This window comes from Gnatocerus cornutus, chromosome 4, assembly GCF_029298725.1.
Source record: "Gnatocerus cornutus isolate USDA-ARS CGAHR chromosome 4, icGnaCorn1.1, whole genome shotgun sequence".
NCBI classification, from domain to species: Eukaryota; Metazoa; Arthropoda; class Insecta; order Coleoptera; family Tenebrionidae; genus Gnatocerus; species Gnatocerus cornutus.
In genome coordinates, this window is record NC_142236.1 from 18,988,737 (window position 1) to 19,009,872 (window position 21,136).

Sequence of the window (21,136 nt, forward strand, 5' to 3'; positions counted from 1 at the left end):
GAAGTACCGCGTCATGGTCTCGCCCGGTTGTTTCGTCCTGTTGACCAACTCCGCCAACATGACGCCGAACGAGCACCGCCTAGGAAACGCCGTCCTTAGCACCACCTTCCACTCCTCCCAAGAGCGTTGCGCCATGCCGATCCGCCGCAGCCAGAGCTTCGCCTGCCCTTCTAGCTTCAGCTGCATGGCTAGTACCCTACCGCCTGGGGACAAACCATGCACTTCCGCCACCTGCTCGACAATTGCGAGCCACGCTTCGATGTTATCGTCAGGATCGTCAAGGTCGAACGCTGGAATCAAGTCGCACGCCGCACGACTGAAACCAGTCAACCCCCCGGATCCTGCACCTGATCCCGCATGGCTCGCCCCATCGCCTTGGGTTTGCCTTTCCTCACCTGCTGATTCGCCCCGTGGCCCTACGCCAGCCAGTCGATCAGTCAAGGCCGCCATGCCCCTTAACAACTTGTTGACGAGGAAGGAGTTGAGCCTCACCTCGCCCAAGCCCTCCATTTCCTCGTCCAACCTTTCGCCGACGCCGATGTTTAGGGTATCGCCATCCCCAAACCCAGCGCCAGGGTCAGGTCCCCCATGCGCCATAACCTGATTTTCTTTTCCACGTAATCGCCTACCGTGAGCCTAGTGCCTATCCCACTTCTGACGTGTTAAGACTAAGAAAACACCGTTTACGAAATTAGTCTTTTATTGCCTCCGTTCGCCACACACAATAAACTATTCACACACTCCTTTGTCTTCTCGCCACGCCACGCTGGTCTTACCGCCAATTCTCGTCTCTCTTCCCGCCCTGTCACCTGTCAACGCCTAAATGTCCCTAGCACGCAGTGCCTTCACCTGTCACTGCACGCCAAGTTCAAATTAGTTTAACAAACTATTAAATTTAAGAAAGTAAAACATTTTGGAATTCACAAAAATGTTATTCACAAAAATCATAACAGGGTGTTATGAAATTAAATACACAAAATTTGACCGGTTAGAACGAGTCAAGATCTCCAAATTTTAAAAATATTTTTTTCCGTAAACGCATTTTGATTTTCGCCTTTTCCCGCCCTTAATTTGGCCAGCCGTTCGATGTCTCTAAACAAATTCACTTTCATTTTCGTAACGAGTTTTTTTTTTACTTAAACCTTATCACAATTTTTTGTCACAAAAGCAACTGATCGGGAGTGCGATTCTCGAAATATGCTGATTTGATTTAGTGCACTAAATACCTATCTTTAGTGTGAAAATTAAAAAGTGTATTCTCGACGTTCTGTGAACATTTAGTGTGCTGAACTTTCAGTCTGAAATTATTAGTGTGGTCGACAGTAGACTAAATTACATGCTAATTTATTTAGATTAGCAAAATTTTTAATAAAGCAATAAAATTGGAAGAAGAATCTAGACGAAGGTCTTAACTTAGATGTAGTAGCAGCAAATTTACATTAAACCAAAATACATATATAGAAAATTCCTTAAAAATGTGGAAGATAGAAAACTCCGTAAAACTTTTTGATTTACTGAAGACACACTTAATTTGAAGACCATGCAAATCCTACTTCAAAAATTGCGGTGGTTTTAGTGTTATCATGATATTTTTCTTCTGCAACACCACTGATTGGAAAACTCCTATTTCTTTAAAATCTAGCACATTCTGTTTGACTGGATCATTTCGTTCTGTTGTCTGTTAGTGTTTAATTATGCCTTATTTTAAATTTTGAGCTAAGTAATGCCACGCCTGATGTATTTTTATGTTTTTTTTTTCTCCAAAGTTATTGGGCATTTTTTCATGTACAGATAGACATAAACTTGTCTTGTACAAAAACTAAAAGTTGTTCAGAAAGTTTAGATGATTTCTTTTGCTTCTTAATAACACGCAAGTTATACTTTTTACCCTGCGCTAAAAGTTTGGATCCACGCTGAGATATTCTTATGAGATTATGGTTTCACGAGTCAAAAATCGTACCAAAAAGTAGCAAAAACTATAAAATTTGTTCATTTTGATGTGATTTCTTGTGGGGGACTTTAATGCTGCATTTATTTTTGTTGAACATCTGTTCCAGGCTCTTTCTTCACCACCATCTGGATCTCGTATCAGCGTCCAGTTAAATCTAGTCTTAAATTGCGTTATCTCAATTTATTACCGTTTATTATATCTCTCGGTCGCGTTTGCAATTTCGTATTCGTTACGATTATTTATTATTTAGGGCGTATTCGCCCTTTTCTCTTTAAATATTACCTCCATACGTTCGGTTCGGTTAACGTCAAAATCTCATATTAAATATTTCTTATTATTGCCTACCGTCTCTGTCGCGAAATGACGGAATTATTAATATTTCGTATTTACTAAATATCTATCCCTTCTACCTCCTAACGCTTAGTCAGTCTGACTATTTTGTTTTGTTTTTATTATTTTTGCTCATGGCGACCATTAAGAGTCACTAATTTTCTAAGAATTGTTCTCTCTACCACAGCATAGGAATACAATTATCTCTCTATGCTGTGTCCCTACGCTATTCAGTTACATGACTAATGTTAAGTACAAGGTGTTTATAAATGTTTCTAGCATCAAGCGTGGCTTTGGAATTCCTGTCGTAGCTTATTTTGCCGCTTTGTTTTCATAGTGAATATAACTATCTTGAAAATTATTTATAATGTTACTTACTTCAATGGCGTTTTAGTTACGGTTTTGTGCCCAAGTTTTCGATTTTCAGGTTTTAAACTACAACTGGAACAGTTTATTTCTCAAAACTTACTTTGCTTCATGTTTGAGGTTAACTGCAAATGTCAGTTGACAAATCGAAACCCACATTTGTAATGAGCGGCACATTTCTTTGACATTTCATAGCCACCCTTGATGCTAGAAACATTAATAAACACCTTGTATATTATGTTAAGCGAGAATAGTACTTCAGCGGCAACTGATATTTATCACTATTTGAAGGTTCTGCGTAACTTTTTTCCTTTCACTGTACTTGTCATTAGACCACAGCTAGTGGCAAGTTTTGTAAATAGCTGTAGTGGCGCCCTAACCAATATTTGTTCATTTTATATTTTTGTACAATTTGTTTTGAGAAATTAAAGTTACTTTTGTCTTGGGAAGAGTGTCTTTGGTCTCATTTACTCTGCCTTATTAAGGACCTAAATGGACCCATGTGCCGCCAGACGAAGAGCTGCCGATAGCCCGTGTCGTTTAGCTGCACAGCAAAAGACACAACAATATAAGTGACCTAAGTAACCTTTGTACATATCAAAGTTATTACTGCTTGAATTTAGTTAAAATTGGTACATTTCTATTTAATAGACTGAGAATTTTCAACTAGTGTAAATAATTACGTTTGATCTTAGTTCAACAAACCTTACGATTTAAAGTTAATCCTAACGATTTTTATAAAATACAATTACTGATCGATTAATTAATCTTCTTGTGATTAGTTTCCATAATATCAAGTCTAAGTCCCGCACTCGCACACCACACTGTCCCTCTGAAGACAACAATATGTTGTTCCATCTGCGTCCCTCCACAGGACACTTGCCACAGCCCCCTATTCCTTCAAGCGACCCTTAAGGGCTCTTTCCTTCTTTTTCCCCACGGTAAATAAAACATCTGTTCATGATAAAGAGATTTATTTTCTAACCCAAAATATTTAGTTGTTGTCGTATTACAATATGTATTATTAGAAGTTAATCTTAACGATTTTTATACAATACAATTACACATCGATTAATTAATCTTTCTAGAATTAGTTTCCATAACAACATTACAATGACAATTCCGACCTACCGACAAATACTGAAAAATGTATTTAGTTGTATGCAACGATGCATTTTGATGGAGCTCCAAAAGTCGTTTCTTTTTCCAAAAAAGGTACGACTCCCACAACAACTCGGCTTTAACTTCTGTAGTTCCAGATGACCATCTCTGGATCATCCGCTTTCTCTATCTGGATGTGTTCCAAAACATCATTACGAAAGTCTTAACAGGAGTTATCACCATCTCTTTGGCCGGGTTGTTGCTTTTCCAAACAGTTCTATTTTTGTTAAAGTTTGAGTTCTGGTACTTTATCAAGTATTTCCCAACTTACGGCTGCTATTTTTTGGTAAGTAGAATTTTGTCCAAAAATAATGCACCATCCCATTAACTCTATACTAAATAAAACACGTAAAGTAACCCTCACTCTAAAGTTGAGATATTCAATTTCAAGCGTGTATAGCAGCTTTCAAGATAATTTAGCGCTGACCTGCTCAGATGATAAATTTCGGTTCTGAAGCCTGGGTTGTCATTCAAACATTGCTTATGTGGTTCGCATTAAGGAGTAGTGTTATTTTTATAAATACTATCGATTTTCTAATTTGAAAACACGTTCTTGCGATCTTGATATTTTAAATTTTATAAACTTAATTCCATAATTTGGGACTGTTCTTTTTACTAAGAAGTAAACAATAACAAAAATAGCAATGATAGTTCTTACTTTACAATTAGTGCTAACTAACTTTGGAGAATTCCACTCTTAAACGTCATATTCAGCTATTATTCAAAATTAATCTCTGGAACGTACATTTTCAGGATTTAAATAGTGAAGCAAATGTTGGAATCAATAACATCTTTGAAAACCGAAAATAGTATATTATGAAACGCGTTTCATAATGAACAAAATGCATTATGAACAAGTATCATACGCTATTTTTTCTATTTCGCCTTATTTTAAACGAAAAAACTTGATTTTGAAATCTAGGGAATTTTAGGGTAGTTGGCATTTGCAAAATGTTTGAAAAAAAAATCGAAGTAGCCAGATCCAATTTCAGTCAGTTTGACAGGTGTGACGTTTTGAGGTTACCGAAGCACAAGGGAACCAAGAGAGCAAAGATGTTTATCATGATTATGATGGTTCTCTTGCATCCAAAGAGTTTTTCTCCGATGAATTATTAAGCCAAGTACAACACGAAATAATGGTGCATTGATCGATTTATCATGGTTTATCAAAACCAAAATCTAAATTGTCAACGTTGACGGCAGGTTGACGGTTTGTCTGCTGCAAACCTAAGAAAAATAAATGCCCCTGGAAATATTGGCACGGGATTGGTCCATTACGATACCCAAATACGCTCAAACGCGTATCGAAATATCTTCATTATGAACGCGAAGTAGAAAAAATCTTTACAATTTTTTTAAAAATTAAGTCAGTTTTGCTCTAAACGTGAGAGTATTTACTGACTTCTGATTACTGCAAAGTAATTTTGTGTGATTTACACAAAATGTAGCGTCCGTTGCTAGCAAACATAAAATTAATTTTAAATTTAGCAAAAGCGCTCTAATTTAACGTATGTTTGACAGCTTAAACCTGTAGAAATAAATACCCAAATTTATGGTCTCTTAAACCACACCGTCGTAGAAACCCTAAAAAGTCAAATCTTCTGAGCAGGTCAGCGCTACATTATCTTGAAAGCTGAAAGCTAAAAGCGCTTAAACTGTACCATCTGTTAAGGGCCCCACAAACCTCGTTCTTGCACGACGTGTTTGAACGACGGTTTCGACTGTTGGAACGAAACGGTCGGAAAAACCGAGGTTTGTGGGTAAAATCGTCGGTTCAACACGACGGTTTTTGCCCACAGACCTCGGTTTTTCCGACCGTTTCGTTCCAACAGTCGAAACCGTCGTTCAAACACGTCGTGCAAGAACGAGGTTTGTGGGGCCCTTTAGTTGTGTCAATAGATAACACGACAAACGTTTTCAGAACAAAAACTTGCGCACAGCCTCCCTTTATCAGAATTTTTTTTGCTTATATGGCAAAACTCAAAAAAATGTATAAATTGATGCTTCAAAAATTATAAATGCTAGTTGGCCATAACTAAGTAGAAACTAAGTAGTATAAATAACAGCTTAGCAAAATCAAGAAATTGCGAAAAGACGCATTTAACAATACAAGTATTGTTGCCAAATTTTTAACAGCACTAGGGTTGTGTCTTTATACAGGGTCCACCCCCAAAATCGTCATTATTGTTTAAGATAAAATTTTGAAACTTTGCATACGCTCATAGTTGACAAAGCTCTAGAAGCTGACATAAAAATTTGTTTTTATATCACCGTTTTGGTTGACGTCGCGACGCCTCAAATGTATAATTTTTAGCGATTTTTGCCTTTTCGCGGTTATATTCGCGAATTCAAATTTTTTTCAACATAACTGTGATACAAATATTTGAGTTTTTAAATTAAATCTAATACAAATTGTGTTTAAAATTTTCGAAAAAAACGCTGTTTTATCAAGTTAGTTTTCTTAATTATGAGTGCGCAGTGACAAACTACGTTTATACTAAAATTTCACAAGTCACTTCATTTCATCGTACGAAGATCAATTTAAATTAACTCGGGCATGTTGCACATAATGAACACCAGAAATCGTTAATTAACATCGACATGGCGACAATTTTACTAAGTAAGACTTTTGTTACAATCTAAACGAACCAAAGGATAGATGTCATTTGTTACACAAGATGTTGACAGATGAGTGTAAACGTAGTTCCCAATTTTGACGTAATGAAATTGGAGACGAACTTGATAAAACAGCATTTTTTCCTCAAATTTTGAATACAATTTGCGTTAAATCTAAAATAACAACTGAGATATTTATATTTAAAAAAAATAAATTAAGGGTTGATTTCACAAACCCTCACAATTAGCTAAAAAGTACATTTTTAAAGCGTCGCGACGCCAAATAAAAAATAAATTTTTGCGTCGGCTTCTAGAGCTTTGTTAACTATGAGCGTATGCAAATTTTCAAAATTTTATCTTTAAAATTAAAGACAATTTTGGGGGTGAAAACAAGTGTTGCCAGACCCTGTACAATCTACTGCCAAAGTGATACTATTACTTTAACAATTTAGAATGAAATGAAATATTTAACATTGTGTTAAAGTAACAAGTAAGTTTAATTTAATTTGAATTAAATTTTTGCGTAAACCGGCCTATATTTAGTTACTTACTATTGATCAGAATTAAAAATTGATTGTACCAAAATTTACTTTTTAAGCAACGAAAGTGAATTGTCAAAAAAAAAATAAACGTTAGAATAATCAATAATTTTAATAAATAAATTAGCAATTAAAAATTACATCTTTAATTAAAATTAATATTTAATTCCATCAAATGTCAGCAATTAAACTTAAATGCGAGATTAATTTAATTGCAAGCAACTTATAGTGGTATCGGAGTCATTGATTAAGAATACAAACCTTGATTCAAAATTTCTTTCAATGTTTTTTAAATCATGTTGTTTAGTCGACTCAACCTTCATGAGTTGTAAATAAAATTTAGTTATCTGACGCATCCCTGTACGAAAATCGACCGCTCAGATCTCAAACAGACCAACCCAAAAGTTCTAGGGGTAAAATGTATTGTAGAGTGCATATTCTGTTTATACCATGGTGCATTATTTTTGGACGCAATTGTACCATTCGAAGTTATTTCTCCTTATTTTGTTTCTAGACTTTTGTTACTCTTGCTACAATCCCGCTAATGACAAATCTGTACCAAAGCATAGTCATCAATCTTAAATACTGGGATATGAACATCGTCAGTGTTGCCACTCGAAAAAGAATTCGCTTGGAAGCTCTTTATTTCAACACTTACACTGTGGTGAACACAATTTTGATGTTGTTTTGTGGATTTACGTACTCGCAGCCGGTGGACGGAGACGCCGATTTGTTTTTTCCTATCGCCATCTTTGAAGAGTTTTTCCCACAGTGGGAGTCAGTTTTATCATGGACGTTCAGAGTTGGATATATACCGACTATTTTAATGACACCAGCTGTGTTCTACATGACCAATTACATCACGGGTTTGCTACGTTTTCAATTTTATTTACTAATCGGTTTTTTGAAGGGAATTGATGATGGGTTTGACGATGACAACACATTGTTTTATAAGACGAAGTATCAAGAAGCTGTTAGACAAAAATTAAGAATTGCCATTGATCGACACGTCTATCTTTATTTGTACATGTTGCAACTTTGTTGTTCTTTTTCTTTAATTGTTTTTTAGTATCGTTGTAAATATTTCGCGGAAACTTAACTCACTGATAATTTTATACAGTGTCGCCTCATCTATATTGGGTATCAGTCTCTTAGTTTTTGTATACACTGTAAGTACCACCTAATCAAACTTCCTTAATGTTTTTTTAAGTATTCAGGAAACATTGAAGATCAATACGCCAGAATCTTTACTGTGAGCGCAACAGGCACACTGACTTTTATTCACATTATTTTGACAGGACAAATGGTGGAAGATGTCGTAAGATTTTAGTTTTTTTTTGCTTTTTCTTTTCAGTGATTTTTGTAGTCAAATGAGCTGAGTGCCCTGCTGGCAACTACAAATTGGTACAACTGGAATGCCGAAAATAAAAAGATTTTTTTAATGTTTGTATTAAACGCTCAGAAGACTCTTAATCTGTCCTTTTCAAGTGCCATTACATTAAATTATGATCTAGGCATTGCGGTGGGTAGTTGATCCTACAATATCAAACTAACTGAATGTTTTAGATTGCTAAATCGATATATTCGATGGTTTCAGTGATGAGACAGGTTCAGCGCACTACAAATTAAAATTTAAAATTTTAGAGTTTTTTTTTAATAAATAATTTCAGAAATATTTTTTTATTCAATTGGTAGGACAAAAAATCGAATAAAAAAAGGTGGAATTTCATATTTTTTGCTCAATAGGGTTCAATAGGGAGAATGCAAAAAATGTAACCTATATGTTTTTGTACCAAATTTTGTAGAATACCTATTGTTCAAAAAACGCAGTGGTGCAAAAATTTTTGAAAAATACATGACGGTTTTGCCAAAATTGGCTAAAGAAATTTAAATATTCAGGCGGGAGCTAAAACACTTTTCCATTGGTTTGACGTCACATCTCAGCTGCACGCTCGGCCTACTGATAGAATTCCGTATGCAGAACATTTGTTTAACACCAGCGTTGCAATTTATGGTTGTTTTTGCAAAATAATTTATTCACAATGGAAACGGGATGTCAAAAAGCCGACACACAAAATTTGAGACTCGTAGATGTGCGGATGATATGGGATTTTTTATCGAGAAATCCAAACATTGCGGTGAAAGTGTCGCGTTAACTACATCTTTCTTTAACTTGATATGTCAGTTTACAATAAATGGTTGGATTTTTATTATCCAAGAGAAATACAATTATAATTATTATGTTGATGATTGAATTTTATTTATGTACCATATAATAACCATTTATTTTTTTCTATATTCGGAAATAATTCGTATGAAGAATACGCTCTCCGTATTAAAATTTATAATTCAATAATTTGGTAGAAATTAAATAGGTGGTTTAATGTATTGGATTTTTTATAATCAGACCAAATTAATAACAATAACTGATCCAAAGCTTTTGTTGTTTTTTTAATTTTTAATTTCTATACAATTTACTATACAGTATGTTCCCGGGTTGAGTTCACAAGAGAGAAAAAAAAATGTTATTTTCCATTTTACAAAAAAATGACAATGGAATAACATTTTTGCTTAATTCAAAACAGATAAATTTGCAATTAAAATTTCAAAATTATTAGTTTGTACTCTTAAAATCAAATTTTTTCATATTTTTATTTATTGAATTTTCTAATCGTAAGTACATAATAGTAGGCTGTGAATTCAAAATATCAAATAGTGCATTAAAGATTAAAGGAAAATTTATTCAATAATGGGGTATTAAAAACTAGGATAATAAATGCAGTTGCATCCGATAAAATTCGAAACAGTCGAATTACGAGTTAGAATTATTGAACTATGTGCTGAATTAGGTGCTGAAAGAGGTGTGGTTTAATCAAATATTGGTTTAAATTAAAGAATAAATTTTATTCTTTTGGCATTTGTTGCATAATTAAAAATAAAAAAGTTCTTTGTTAGTTTTTGGTTTTTACGATTTTAGAAACACATTCTGATAAGATTTAATTTAAGCAAAAACTATTTATTCCTTGATTTATGCGTAAAATTAAAAATAAAGTTTTTTTCCTTTTGCAAATTCAATCCGGGGACATACTAGATAGACTACTCTATAGAATAAAAGTCGCAACTAAATTGGTAAATTTCTTCGAATAGTTTTTTCGTTAGACCAAAGGATTTTTTTATTAAAACCCTCAACACTTCAAGTCTTTAAGAAAAGGTACAATTGGCAGTTGTTTCTAATATAACAAAAGTCTTCAGTTTAAGCAAAAAATTCATTGTTTTTAAGTTTGTATAAAGCACTTTAATAAATAAAGTCAGTGTATGTAGCATGTGGACTACAGATAAAGTCAATCAAAAAATGTAATACCTGCATGTATCGTGGGTAATAACATAATTAATTTCAATAAATTTAAAATATTACACTTTATAGAAACATCAAACATCGAACATCTCGCATTTTTTTTCTTCTTATTGTCTTAAGGAACTGTTATAAATATTTTTTCGGGTGCATTAATACTAGCACTTTTACATCCTGGCACAAAACACCACTGTTTTGACCCCATTTTCAATTATAAAGACGGCAATCGAATTAGAGTAATACAAACGCACGGCTCTGCTAAGAGCGAAGCTGAGATGTGACGTCACAAAGCTAGCCTCGCTGATAGGTATGTTTTCCAATCTCGCTCGAATCGGACTTTTAAAAACCCTTAAAAAATTATAAACATTTTTTTTGCAATTTTTCTATTAGCAACATCATATTATACGACATGAAAACTATCGATTTTCATCAAAATTCAAAAATGTGCATTCTCCCCATTGAGTAAGCATTCCTGTTTCAAAGAGTCAGCGAGATTTTATTACTTCTCTGTTAATAACCAACAAAGAAACCACTTATTTAAAAACCATCTCAATTTGTAAGACAATAACTTCATATTTTCGGAAGAATTCAACAGTTTTTGATATTATTCCAACGCGAAATGTAAATGTCTCATCAATGTTTACAATTATGACGTTCCTGTCAAAATGCTGTCATACATGTCGGCAACTTTTGGTGTTTAAAAATGTCCCTATAAAGTACATTCCTCGACACAGTTTTTGGGTACAGTCCCAAATTTCAGGCCAGGTTCGACCTTTGGACCTCGCTAAGAACTGAAATCTAGTATACATACACACACTTGACCATTTTTAAATTTAAATCAAACTATCATCTGATTCGGAACTGTGGTTATTTAAACTTATAAGTTCATTGGGAGAAATTTATCGAAATGTTGCACGAAATGCGTCCGGGCCTGTTCGGCTGCACTTTACAACACCCAGTTTTATTTCTAAAATTAAGGGCCCCACAAACCGTTCGTCCACGACGTTTTTGAACGACGGGTCAAACCGTTGTAACGAAGAACGAAGCCGGACGGCGCCACACACCTTCGGTAATTTTTGGTCGGTTTTGAAGCGATAAACAGAATCATAGTGTTGTCAGTAGCGGCGCGGTGGCTTCCTACATGTTTTTAAAAAATTCCAGAAAATATCAGTTGTTATATTTTTCTTATTTATTAAATTTATTTATTAAATTAAATAAAGTGAAATGTAACCAAATTATAAAAAAAATTAATCAATAAATTTCGGAGAATATAAAATGAGCTAGTAGTAAGAGAATCCTTAAGTGATTAATCAAAGGTCAATTGAAGGTCAATCAAAGATTAATCAAATTAATTAATTAGTCGGTTAATTAGCCTAATGACCTTTTAATTGGTTTTAATGGGGTATTAATTAGTTGCTAAAAGTTAAAGTGTAAATTAATTAGACAAATTAAATCGATTAAACGATTAATTATTTGTTTAATTAATTAAATAATCAATTAACTGTTTTTTAAATAAATATAAAAGTAAATGAAATTAATTAGGGCTTTCTAATTTGATGTCAAATTAATTTATCATTATTCGTTTATTAATTTGTTGTTAAATAAAGTGATGATGAGTCTGATTAAATTTCTAATCAAATTAATTAAAACTTTCCCTTTGATCACTAATTATTACTATCGGCGACACCGAAATGTGAACGACTTTTTCGTTGTCATGGATTTTTCTCTGAATTTCTGTAATGTAAATCAGACTTTGACCAGTGGCGTTCTTTTTGATTTTTCTCTAAACATTTTATTTTACCTATACAACTCTTACTAATCAGCAGCCACTACTCTTAGCGACCGATTTTCATCAAATTTTGCAATAGCTCTTGGTTTTCCGACTACAGTTCAATGCTTAGCCGATTTTAACTAACTACTGTCATCAATTGTCATAAATGACAATTAGAAGTGCGCCTATGATTTAAAGTGACAATTACGCTAAACAATTTTGCCGTACACATTTCGGTGTCGTCGATTACGTCATTAAGATGTAATTAATAATAGGCCTTTCTTAATACTAAGCTTCCGAAATTAGCGCTTATAAGTTAATATAGGTATAAGTATAAATATAGTAAATCAATTTCCTACCACAGTTCCAATCCGAAGGAAAATATGTGCAAATGATCAAATCTGACTTTCAAATAGTGTTTTCTGATATTAATTTGACGAGGGAGTTAAATGTACGTTTTTCAAAAATTAAAGTGGTTAATTTGAATCACAGCTGATAATTTCCGAAATCAAATTAAATAATGAGTACATATTCAATTAATACGCTTGACATTTTCTGAAACTCACTTGGATTATTCCAAATTATGGACGAAAGAGTTAATAAAACGAGTGACTGTTGGCCAGTTAAACTTTTATTATAGAAGAGTTCAGATAGGCAGCAGCAGAAGACTGTTGAAAGCAAAATAGCACGAACGACACTGAAAAAGCACGACGGTTTTTGCCCACACACCTCGTGTTTGCCCGAACCGATGGAACGAAGACGGACGGATTTCAAAGATTTCTGATATTTTGGAACGACGGTTTTTGCCCACAGACCTCGGTTTTTCCGACCGTTCGTTCCAACAGTTGAAACCGTCGTTCAAACACGTCGGGCAAGAACGAGGTTTGTGGGGCCCTTTAAAGATTTGAATTTTTAATTTCGTTCTATAAATTGAATCTTTCTGACTTACGACGGTTTATAAGAGAATTTACCTACAAGACAAAGTTTACTGCTTCAATTGAACGAACTATCTTGTCTGTTTGACATAGATTCGGCGGACATTTCAATACAGAACAAAACACAGAACGCACAGTAATAAAATTGGCCGCACAGAATGAACCTAATTTATGAAATTATTTTGTACGTTGGAGAAACAGGAATTTTTGTATGCTTGGTCTGCGTTCTATGAATTGAATCTTTTGGATTTTGATCAGAGATATTACCTGAAGATTTGAATTTTTAACTTCTTGTTGAACTGAATTGCCTGGATGTTAGTGAAAGTTACCATAGCTGACATATCCACGTAATAAGTAACTTGGAGTATAAATAAAATGAAACAAATTCATGAACATTCTGTACTAGTTCAACTGAAAGAACGAACCATCTTGTCTGTTCGACATCAGTTCGGTGGACATTGCAACACAGAACCAAGACAAAATGCACCGGACAGTTCTACAAAGAACCGAGACAAAACGCAGAGAACCAAATTTTTTTTTTTTTAATTGCACTTCATGATTGCTGACAATTGATTGGTGAAAATGAAAGTTATTTAACATCAAATAGTAGCTGCAGTTTTCAGATTATCACTTATGAAATGGCCAAAAAAAAGTTCAAATCATAAGATTTCATTCTCAGATATCAAACGTAGCGTTTTGATAAGTAGCTATTTATTTCTCCTAAAAATTATAACACGTCGGACGAACAAGTTGGTTCTGTCCGTTCTGTTTCGGTTTTGTGTCGAACCGTCGAACCGATGTCGAACAGACAAGATGATTCGTTGAGTTGAACCAGTACAGAATTTATTTAGTTTCATTGATTCTTCAAGTTTCTTATTTCACAGATATGTTGTGTAAGTAAATTCTCCTAAAATCTATTTAGCAGATTTAATTTACAGGATCAAATAAAAAATTTAACTCTTCAGGTTATTACCTAACTAAATTCATAAGAATACAGAGGCCTGTCGGTTACTTCAAAAGGGTTAATCCACTTACATAGATAAGAAACCTACCTGTATTTATCCACTCCTTTTTTCATACAATGATTCTGTAAATTAGAATGCAGGAAATAAATAGGTTCATCTGCATTTATCGCCATATTCATTAAAATTAATCTACATTTATGAGTTATTTACCTATATATTAACATTATGATAAAAAATTAGTGTTCAAATTAAAAGAATTGGAGTAATTAAAACTGTTTGGTTATCACCAAATGTAGCAGTCCGTGTGGTGGTTTGGCGTTTCAACCAGCTTGTCCGCCCGAATCGGAACAGAGGTTGTAAACCAAGGGTGCAATAGGATTTGCAAAATTTTCTGACCGCAAAATGTGGTGCAATAACTCAAATTCCATCGTAAATCGAATTCTGTTCTCTCTAGAACGAACCATGGAAATGAGGCTTAAAGGTGGTTTGACTCAGTCATAAAATGTGATACAATTACAGGGTGTCCCAGAACTCATGACCCACAGAGCAAGGAGGTTGCCAACAGCAATACAAATGGTAAATTTCAAAACAAAAATTGATTAAGTTTAATAGTACTCAAGAGAGGTTAAAAAATTAACAAGCAATCCCGAAAGCTCATTCTAGATGTGGAGTGAAAAGCCATCCCAATTTCCTAGGCAACAAGAGTCTGACCAATGGACGATAGTATGTGTTCATAGTTACTGATTTTCAAATTCTGTTAACTCGATCATTTTTTGAGCTAGAAAATTTTTGTTTCGAAATTTTGGTTCAGACTTGTTGCCTTCATAAGTCATTTTTCTCTGGGTCACGAGTTCTGGTACACCCTGTAATTGAGTTTTTATTTTAAATCTAATGCAAATTGTTGCTGTTTTATCAAGTTATTTTTCAACATTATGACTACGTTTACACTAAAATTTCACAAGTCACTTCATTCCCTCGTACGAAAGTCAATCGTTAATTAAAATCGATAAAGCGACTATTTCACCAAGTAAGACTTTTGTTACAATCTAAACGAACCAAAGCATAGATGTCATTTGTTACACAAGATGTTGACAGATTGGTGTATAGTAAACTCAGTTGACATATACCTAGTAAATTTTATGGCCACATTATGAGAGGGCCGGGCAGTACTAATCCTTGCGATTGGAGACCATAAATGAGCACGAAATGAATGCGGGCCTATTCAACCATCGGTCAACTCTCTACCTAGAACTTTGTCGGCTGCAGTTTACAACACCCAGTTTTATTTCTATGGGTGGTTTGACTTAAGCCATAAAATGTTTACTAGGTATATGTCAACTGAGGTTACTATAAACGTAGTTCCCAATTTTGACGTAAAGACATTGGAAACTAACTTGATAAAACAGCATTTTTTCCTCAAATTTTGAATACAATTTGCATGAAATCTAAAATGACGACTGAGATATTTTTAACCCATTTATATTGAAAAAAAATTAAATTAGGGGTTGATTTCTCAAACCCTCACAATAAGCTAAAAAATACATTTTTAAAGCGTCGCGACGCCAAAACCATCGGTGATAAAAATTAATTTTTGCGTCGGCTTCTAGAGCTTTGCCAACTATGAGCGTATGCAAATTTTCAAAATTTTATCTTTAAAATTAAAGACGATTTTGGAGGTGGACACAAGTATTGCCGGAGCCTGTATAAAAATAAAAATTAACGAAATACCAAAACTAAAAATGTCATAGAATGCCGAGATAAAGAAGAAAATTTAATAGAAGGTCTTAAAATCGACTAATAAAAACACAATACCTAACGAAAATAAGTAAAATGGCAAAAATGAATATTTAATGGAAATGAAATTAAAATATAAAAAATGGGAAGAAGATTTAACAATTAAAATCAGCAAAATAGCAAAATTATGATTGCCATAGGATGTCGAGATAAGGAAAAAAAAATGTAAAAATGACAGTCGCTACAGTAAACGATATTTTATTATTTGAACATTTTGTATAAACATCTTATTGTGTTGTGTAATAATACAGGGTGTACCCAAATAAAATGGGTTAAAATCTTTGCACTTTATTAAGATACGCCTTGTAGACAGAGTTATTCACATACATAGATGACAAGCCCGACGATAATCAAATGCAACACAAAATACACATTTCATGGATAGCTTTACAAATTTTCCTGTTTCTAATAAAAAGGAATCCAATCGTGTGTCCTGAAAAATTAAACGTTAAAAATTAATTCATCAACTTTTGACAACGAATACTAACGAAAAAGAACAGATTACGTTTGAATACGATTTTTCACAATAACTGCATTGGCAAAGGTTTTACCACATCCTGACTAGACTCTTACACCATTAGATCATTTTTGAAAGCTACCAAAATCATTCAATAGACACTGTCTGTACGTCTTGTCAAAAATAAATCCGATAACTGATCGTTGATCAGTTCATATCACAATGAGGTATTCAAGCAGCTGCTTAAAATAAATTTTGGGTTGCATTTCGGTCTCGTCAGGCTCGTCATCTTATGTGAATAGCCCTGTACGTACATACAAATGCGTTTGTAGATGTAATTGTGCTAGAAGTAAAAAAGAAGAATTTATTACAAAAAAACTTTCATTTTCAATTTTAATTAGTGGAGAGCTGAACTTGGCTCATCACTGAAACCATCGAATATATCGATTTAACAATCTACAAAACGAAATTAGTTTGTTTTTCTTTAATCAAGTACCCACCGCAACGCCTAAATCATAATTCATTGTCACGTTCCTTGAAAAGGTTAGTTTAAGAGTCTTCTGAGTATTCAATATAAACATAAAATAATTCTTTTTATTTTCGACACTCCAGTTGTACCAATTTGTTGTTGACAACAGTGAACTTAGCTCGTTCGACTACAAAAATCACTACAAAAAAAAACGAGTGAAATTAAAATCATACGACATCTTCCATCATTTGTCCTGTCAAAATAATGTGAGTGAAAGTCAGTGTGCTTGTTGCAATCACACAGTAAATCCTGCTATATTGTTCTTCGAGGTTTCCTGGATACTTTAGAGAAAAATTAAAAGTTTGATAAGATGCACTACTTACAGTGAATAATAAAACTAAGATACTGACTCCCAAGATGGTGCCGGTGACGCTATATAAAAATATCATCGAGTTCAGTTTCCGTATCATATTAACAACGATACTAAAAAACAATAAGAAGAAAAAGAACAATAAAGTTGCACCACGTACAGATAAAGATAGACGTGTCTATCAACAGCAATTCTTAATTTTCGTCCAACAGCTTCTTGGTACTTCTTTTGATAAAACAACGTTTCATCATCGTCAAACCCATCATCAATTCTTTTCAAAAAATCTATGAGAACGTAGAATTGAAAACGTAGCACACTGAGTATGTAGTAAGTCATGTAATACAGAACCGTTGTCATAAATGCGGTCGAAAAATTTCCCAATCTGAACGTCCAGGATATAACTGGTTCCCACTGTGGGAAAAACTCTTTAAAGATGGCGTAAAAAAAAAATAAATCAGCGTCTCCGTTCACCGGCTGCATGTACGCAAATCCGGAAACGATGACCAAAATTGTGTTTATCACAGAGCAAGTGTTGAAATAAAGAGCTTCCAAACGAATTCTTTTTCGGGTGGTAACATTGACTGTGTTTATGTCCCAGTATTCAAGGTTGCTAATAATGTTTTGGTACCGTGTTGCAAACAGCGGAATCGTAGCAACAGAAGCAAAAAACTACAAAGAAAATTAAAAGAAATTATTTAGAATGGAAAAATTTGAAATGGTACTTACAAAAATAAAGCTTCCGTAACTTGGCAGGTACTTGATAAAGTACCAGAAATCAAACCTTTGCAAAAACAGAACTGTTTGAAAAAGCAGTAACACGGCAATGGTGGTGGCGACAATTCCTGTTGCGATTTTCATGAAGATGTTTTGGAACAAATCCAGATAGATGAGGCGTAGGAGCCAGAGATGGTCATCTGGAACTAAAAAAGTTAAAGTCTTGTTATTGTAGAAGTCGCACCTTTTTTGGAGAAGCGAACGACTTTAGGAGCTCCATCAAGGTGCATCTTTGCATACAACTTAATAAATTTTTTAGTAGTTGTCGATAAGTCGGAATTGTCAATGTAATGTTGTTATGGAAACTAATCACAGAAAGATTAATTAATCGATTTGTAATTGTATTGTACAAAAATCGTTAAGATTAACTTCTAATAATACGTAATGTAATGCGGCCACAATTAAGTATTCTGGGTTAGGCAATAAATCTCTTTACCATAAACAGATGTTTTATTATTTACGCTGGGAAACAGGAAGAGGGAAGAAGCTCTTGACCCTTTAACTGTTGTAAACGTACGTTTTGGTATTTTTCTCAGAAAATGCAGATGATAAGAATTTGAAATTTTGGGGACGAAAGTCATTGGATAAGACGAATCGAACAAAAAGATTCACATTTACATGACACTTCCGGTTATGCCGGAAGTGGCAATCAACTTGCTTATTTTAAATAGGACACCCTATATTTTATTGCACTTTTGAATTCTATATGCAAATTAAAGATCACTTTTTATATACCATGCTATGCCTAAATTGTATCATTTTTGAAATATCTCGATTTTTCAAAAAAAAAAATTACATTTGTATTTCAAATATTCAATATATATTCAAAATATATTCAAAAAAAAAACATATTTCCATAAACATTTTTAAATTTTTTTATTTCTATTAGACCACCAAACTTATTTATAAAAGATCCACATAAAATTGAATTGTTACCATTCCAAAGCATGCTTAAGAAAATTAGAAACAAAAGAGTAAAAACAATTCTTTTTTCCGTATTTTTAGTAGAAAATAAATGTCCTATACATAAAGTTAATGCAAAAATTTATTGTACGTTTGTATTGTACTTATTTTCTAATTAACGTAACAATTTTGAAATAGATTATAGGGTATTTATTTGGGAAAGAAAATTTCACTTCTATTGTGCAATTTTATTTACAAAAAACAAGATATCTTTGAAATGGTTCAATTTAAGTATAGCACATTAAACATAAAGTCACCCTTAATTTAGATGTAGAATCTAAAAATGCAATAATATATGGGGTGTTCCATTTTAAATAAGCAAGTTGACTACTACTTCCGGCACAACCGGAAGTGCCACAAATATGTAAATTTAATATTGTCAGTCGATTCGTTTTATTTGTTTATACTTTTGTTCCCAAAGTTTCAAATTTTGTGGTTTATAAGAAAAACGTTAAAACGTATATAGGGTGTCCGGAAAGTCACGCACCACCGTGAAACTGTATCATCGGACAATGCCATCACCGGAAAAATGTTAAAAAAATCCATGTTTCCAATTATTCGAGATATGATGGATTGAAGAGGCAAAGTTTGATGCAAAAATTAACGATTTCTGTGCAATAATTTTACGTTGATGAATTTGTTACTTAAAGAACATTTTGCGCAAAGGCATGGTGCAAAGAAAATCTCAAAAATCTTGTAAGAAATGCCTGAAAACTGTTAACAAAATTTTTGAATCAACAATCTCGATCAGTGTGGCATCGTTCACGTGAAACCTCGTTCATGGCCGATCTGACTAACGCCAACATTACAACAGCAACGTTACTATGGCTTTGAATATTGGAAATTAAATTTTTGCGTGGTACAGTTCTGCAATGTTGCCATTGTCCTAATTTTATTTTTTGTAAATTCCGAGCTCTTCATTGCGAATTCAATCCAGAAAACAGCGAGAAATAAACGGATTTCTCTAAGAATTTTGATGATTTGCGTGCAAATTTCAGCTGTTTTCTCGCAATTCAGCCGTTAGATCTTGTTAAAAACTGGTGCCTTTGTAGATTCCAACCTCTTCTTTGCAAATTCAAATCAGAAAACAGCGAGAATCAGCGAAAAATCCTCGTTTATCATCGAAATAAGCGGATTTCTCTAAGAATGTTCATGATTTCGTGCAGATTTCAATCGTTTTCTAGCGATTCAGGGGTAGAATTTTTATAAAAATTGGTAGTTTTGTAGATTTCGAACTCTTCATTACGAATTCAAGCCAGAAAACAGCGAGAATCTAAAAATTAGAAAAAATACTCTTTTTTAGCTTGTCAGATCAATTGATTTCGATAATTAATTAAGTCTTTAATTCAAATTGAGAATTTGGTTCCGTGTTAAAATGACATGTATACCTAACTGTTTTCCGACAATCACATTGTGTACAAACTTTCATAGAAAAAAAAAATATCAAAGACACCTGTTAAAATCGAAAAACTGACTTACCCTATGTCAAAATGTTCTGAACAATGTTCAAGTGTTCAAGAATTCGTAGTTGCAAATTTTTATATTATAATAGCAGACACTGGCCCTTCACAAAAAATCCAAAAAATAGTCTTTAATTTTTTACAAGAAGAAAAATGAAGCTTTTTATGAGTGAAATTTGCCAATTAATTACGGATGTGTAATTCAAAATATTTTTAATAAAAAGAAAAATTCAGTAGAAAACGGCTCAAAATCGACTAAACAAGAAACAAAAATAAAAAAAGGTAAAATAAGAAATCGCTTACGGTAAATGAAATTATTTTATTTAAACATTGTGTAGGTATAAACATCAAAATGTCTTGTATAATCATACAAAGAATTTTCCATCAAAATCCAAGTTGATTGTCGTATCGCACAATATTCAAGTACTTACAGTTTTTGAGTTACAAGCACTTTAAGTTGGCTAATCACTAGATGGCTAAATCGCTGGATGGCATTCTCTGTTGCGAAATCATCAATTCAGATTTTGATGGAAAATTTTTCATAAAAAGAAGTGCGAGCGTTCTGAGACACTTGTATACAGGGTCGAGCAACACAGTCACCCCCAAAATCGTCTTGATTTTTAAAGATACAAGAGCAACGCTACTATGCATGACTGTGAATACTGGGGATTTACATTTTTGGGGAAACAAATTGACAATGTTGCCATTTTCGTAGTTTAATTCTAGATCTACTGTGAAAGCAGAGAATGTGTTATTTTTTTAACATTTTTTTCAAGGTGGTGCACCACTTTCCGGACACCTATACATTTGTGGATGTAAATGTGCTACTAGTAATAAAAAATAATAAATGTCGTTATAAAACC

The 21,136-nt window shown here is 33.5% G+C and overlaps 1 protein-coding gene across 1 annotated transcript; it reads left to right on the forward strand.

Moving 5' to 3' along the window:
* The first annotated feature begins 3,816 nt into the window (after nucleotides 1-3,816).
* LOC148176570 (uncharacterized) lies at nucleotides 3,817-8,638 on the forward strand. The gene is made up of 7 exons (XM_088033969.1): nucleotides 3,817-3,862; nucleotides 3,907-4,094; nucleotides 7,478-7,986; nucleotides 8,033-8,132; nucleotides 8,174-8,281; nucleotides 8,330-8,485; nucleotides 8,530-8,638. Exons 1-7 carry the CDS (start codon nucleotides 3,817-3,819, stop codon nucleotides 8,590-8,592), a joined length of 1,170 nt encoding a protein of 389 aa, XP_087890095.1. The 3' UTR covers nucleotides 8,593-8,638.
* Nucleotides 8,639-21,136: the final 12,498 nt, after the last annotated feature.

Bases quoted from the DNA above. Each gene is read 5' to 3' on its own strand.
- LOC148176570 (XM_088033969.1), top strand. From the start codon at position 3,817: ATGCATTTTGATGGAGCTCCAAAAGTCGTTTCTTTTTCCAAAAAAG. The intron at 3,863-3,906 runs GTACGACTCCCA...CTGTAGTTCCAG, and splicing joins CGTTTCTTTTTCCAAAAAAG to ATGACCATCTCTGGATCATC. The intron at 8,133-8,173 runs GTAAGTACCACC...TGTTTTTTTAAG, and splicing joins TCTTAGTTTTTGTATACACT to TATTCAGGAAACATTGAAGA.